General features: G+C 53.0%; 1 protein-coding gene across 1 annotated transcript in view; it reads left to right on the top strand.

Moving 5' to 3' along the window:
• The window catches only part of STK10 (serine/threonine kinase 10), a 71575-nt gene extending 68453 nt beyond the window's left edge, over positions 1–3122 (top strand). The window contains 8 exon segments of the mRNA XM_079319899.1: positions 60–124; positions 126–171; positions 174–277; positions 1790–1905; positions 1907–1913; positions 2144–2157; positions 2159–2255; positions 2363–3122. Of these exon segments, the coding sequence (XP_079176025.1) occupies positions 60–124; positions 126–171; positions 174–277; positions 1790–1905; positions 1907–1913; positions 2144–2157; positions 2159–2255; positions 2363–2503 (590 nt within the window). The 3' untranslated portion in view covers positions 2504–3122.
• Positions 3123–3324: the final 202 nt, after the last annotated feature.

The following is a 3324-nucleotide window of genomic DNA, read 5'->3' as shown; positions in this document are numbered from 1 at the left end:
CAATGACGCCAGGGGTGTAAACCACACCATCCCTACCCTCTAAACCCCTGTTCCTGCAGGAAAGGGAGCAGATGCAGCGCTACAACCAGCGCAGCTGGAGCAGCTGAGGGCCAGGCAGCAGCAGGGAGCGGGCGCGGCTGCCCAAGATCCAGCAGAGCGAGGGCAAGACGCGCTGGCCATGTACAAGAAGAGCCTCCACATCCACTCCAGCGGCAGCACCGCCGAGCACAGGGACAAGATCAAAACAGGTCAGGCACCAGCACACGCGTGGGTCACTGTGTGTCACTGCCTCTGGGCTCTGCTGTCCTCAGTCCCCCAGGTGGTTTTTAAGGTGTTCTTCCCAGCCCTGGCGCTGAAGAAAATGCTGAACGGTTTTTCAGCGGTTTCCGTGTTTATCTAAGGAATTCTTTCTCTAGCTGACAGCACTGTGGGAGTCTACAGTGCTCTTCTGCCTTCCCTGTGTGCCTTTAGACACTCTATGGGAGTCTACAGTGTTCTTCTGGCTTCCCTGTGTGCCTTTAGACACTCTATGGGAGTCTACAGTGTTCTTCTGCCTTCCCTGTGTGCCTTTAGACACTCTATGGGAGTCTACAGTGTTCTTCTGGCTTCCCTGTGTGCCTTTAGACACTCTATGGGAGTCTACAGTGTTCTTCTGGCTTCCCTGTGTGCCTTTAGACACTCTATGGGAGTCTACAGTGCTCTTCTGCCTTCCCTGTGTGCCTTTAGACACCCTGTGGGAGTCTACAGTGCTCTTCTGCCTTCCCTGCATGCCTTTAGATACCCTGGAATGATGCCCAGGGGTGCTGGAGGCTGGATTTGGGTTCCTGGAGAAATTTGCCAATATTGCAGGAAGAATTACAAGTCATAGAAGCAAGTAGAGTATCAATCAGACTGGTAGAAGATAGAAAAGTGAACTTTTAGGAATGTTTATTAATGGGTTTGGATCTGGGATGGAGGATTTGGGTGTGGTAAGCCTCTTCCTTCTTTTTCTTCATGCCATGTGTTGGAGTGCCACTTGGGCATCCTTGGATTGGATGGGGACAAAGTTGTACAGTGTAACACAATTGTAGTGTGTTGGAAAATAATTGTAAATATCTAGTATGTGATATTTATTACACTGTCCAATTCTGTCTCAGTCCAATCCAAGAATGCCAACTTGGCATTCAACATGGGAGGCATGAAGAAGAAGAGGAAAAGAAGTACCATTAAAAAAAAGTTTTTATTCAAAGCCACATTTTTAAAAATTGTGTCCCTTCCCCCTCTGAAAAGCAAGATGGGTTTAATCGTGGTTCACAGCCCTCTGGCTCTGACAGTCCCTGGACTCAGCACTGGGGAAAAGGAGGCTCAGGGGTGACCTGATCACTCTCTACAACTCCCTGGGCTCAGGTGGGTTGGTCTCTTTCTCCAGGCAGCACTGGCACAGCCTCAAGCTGCATCGAAGGAAAATTAGGTTGGATATTAGGAAAAAGTTTTTCATGGAAAGAGTGATAAAGTACTGGAATTTTCTGCCCAGGGGGGTGGTGGAGTCACCATCCCTGGATGTGTTTAAAAAAGCTTGGGTGCCATGGTCTAGTTGAGGAGTTAGGGATGGGTTTGACTCAATGATTTTGAAGGTTTCTTCCAACTTGGTGAATTCTGTGAATTCTCTGGTTTATGCCATTGTGTGGTTTTTGGTGCTGTCTCCATCCTGACTTGCTTGGGAAGCATCTTCAGGGCTTTTCTCCTTTCCTGGTCCTGATGGAAGCTGGGGGTGTCTCAGTGCTGCCTACACCTGCTTTGTCTGTGCCAGTTTGCTCTGCAGGAGGAGAAGAGGCAGAAGGCAGAGAGGCTGCAGCAGCAGCAGAAGCACGAGTCACAGATGAAGGACATGCAGGCACAGTGTGAGAGCAACACCAGCGAGCTCCAGCCTCCAGGTACTCATGGCTTGCTTCCCAGAGCTGCCTGGGCAGCTTCAGTCTCTGCAGTGGCTGCAGAGAGCTGCCAGGAGCTGATGTCCCCCTGCTCTTGCCTTGGGAGGTTTTTGTTGCTGTGCCTGAACGTGCAGCTCAGAGCTCTGAATGTCTCTGCCCAAGGCAAATCCTGTTTGACCACTGGATGTACAGCCAGCTGCTTCATGGCTGTTGTGTTGGGTTGATGTTTTTAGAATGAGAAGTGTCACTGTGATTGAGCACGAAACCCAGAAGCTGAAATCCCTGGATGAGAACCACAACCAGCACATGAAGGAGTGGCGGGACAAGCTGAGGCCACGGAAGAAGGTGAGGGTGCTGGCTGTGAGCAGGGTGTGCTGCTGGCTGCTGCAGGGGACAGTGCCCACAGCTCCAGAACCTCCTCAGAACAGCCTTGTGTTGTTCTCTTTGCCAAGGCCCTGGAGGATGAGCTGAACCAGAAGAAGCGTGAGCAGGAGATGTTCTTCAAGCTGAGCGAGGAGGCCGATGGGCAGGTGCCAGTGTCCCCAGCCAAGCCTGCCAAATTTGTCCCCTTCAGCTCCTCAGAGAGCTTGTAACGCCTGCCAGGCTGCTGCTGGCCATTCCTCCTGGGCTGCAGGGGCCAACTTGGATTGGAAGAGCCTCTCAGCAGCCCTTGTCACCACAGCACCCTCCTGTCCTGTGCCCACCCTGCGGGACAGCTGAGGGGTGCTGGCTGGAACTTGGGGGGCTTTCCCAGGAGCTCAGGCTGGGAATTGGGGCAGGACCCTGTCTGGATTGTACTTGCACTGTTGGCTGGGGCTCCCTGGGTAAGCCTGGTGCTCTCTGGGTTGTCAGCTCGGGCTGGAGCAGTGAGCACTCTGAGCAGGAGAAGCAGTCCTCAGGGCAGAGCTGTCACCTCCCTCTGCACCCTGTCCTGTCCTTTGGAAGGACTGGCCTGGGGCTCATCAGCTTTGGCATTGTCTTAAACTCACTTGGCCTTAGACTTATTCCTCTCCACTGTGGTCCATTTTTGCCACAGAGAGGCAGAAATTGGGTTTTTTCTGTCCTCCTCCTCCCCACACAGACTGTGCAGAAAGGGGCTGGATGTCCTCCCAGAGATGTTTCTGCTCTCCCTTTGCTGTGCCCCTGGCCCCACAGCCCCTCTGGCACTGAGCTAACACTGCTGTCAGGCTGGGTTTGGGCTGGTTGAATGCCCAGCTGCAGGATTTGGGCTCGAGGACGTGGAAGTGCAGGTGCAGAGGGGGAGGTTGGGGACAGTGCTGAGTCCTGCAGGGACACAGTGAAGTGTCTGTCACTGCCATGTGCCTTTGGGATGAGTGGGGGTGAAGGGTGTGAAGATCTCCCAGGTGTTTGAGGCAGGATTTGAAATCCTTTCTGTGTGGGGCCATGAGGGCCA

Source organism: Erithacus rubecula (genome assembly GCF_903797595.1).
Source record: "Erithacus rubecula genome assembly, chromosome: 16".
Taxonomy (NCBI): Eukaryota; Metazoa; Chordata; class Aves; order Passeriformes; family Muscicapidae; genus Erithacus; species Erithacus rubecula.
Note: the sequence above shows the minus strand (reverse complement) of the source record. Positions and strands in the feature narration are given on the sequence as shown.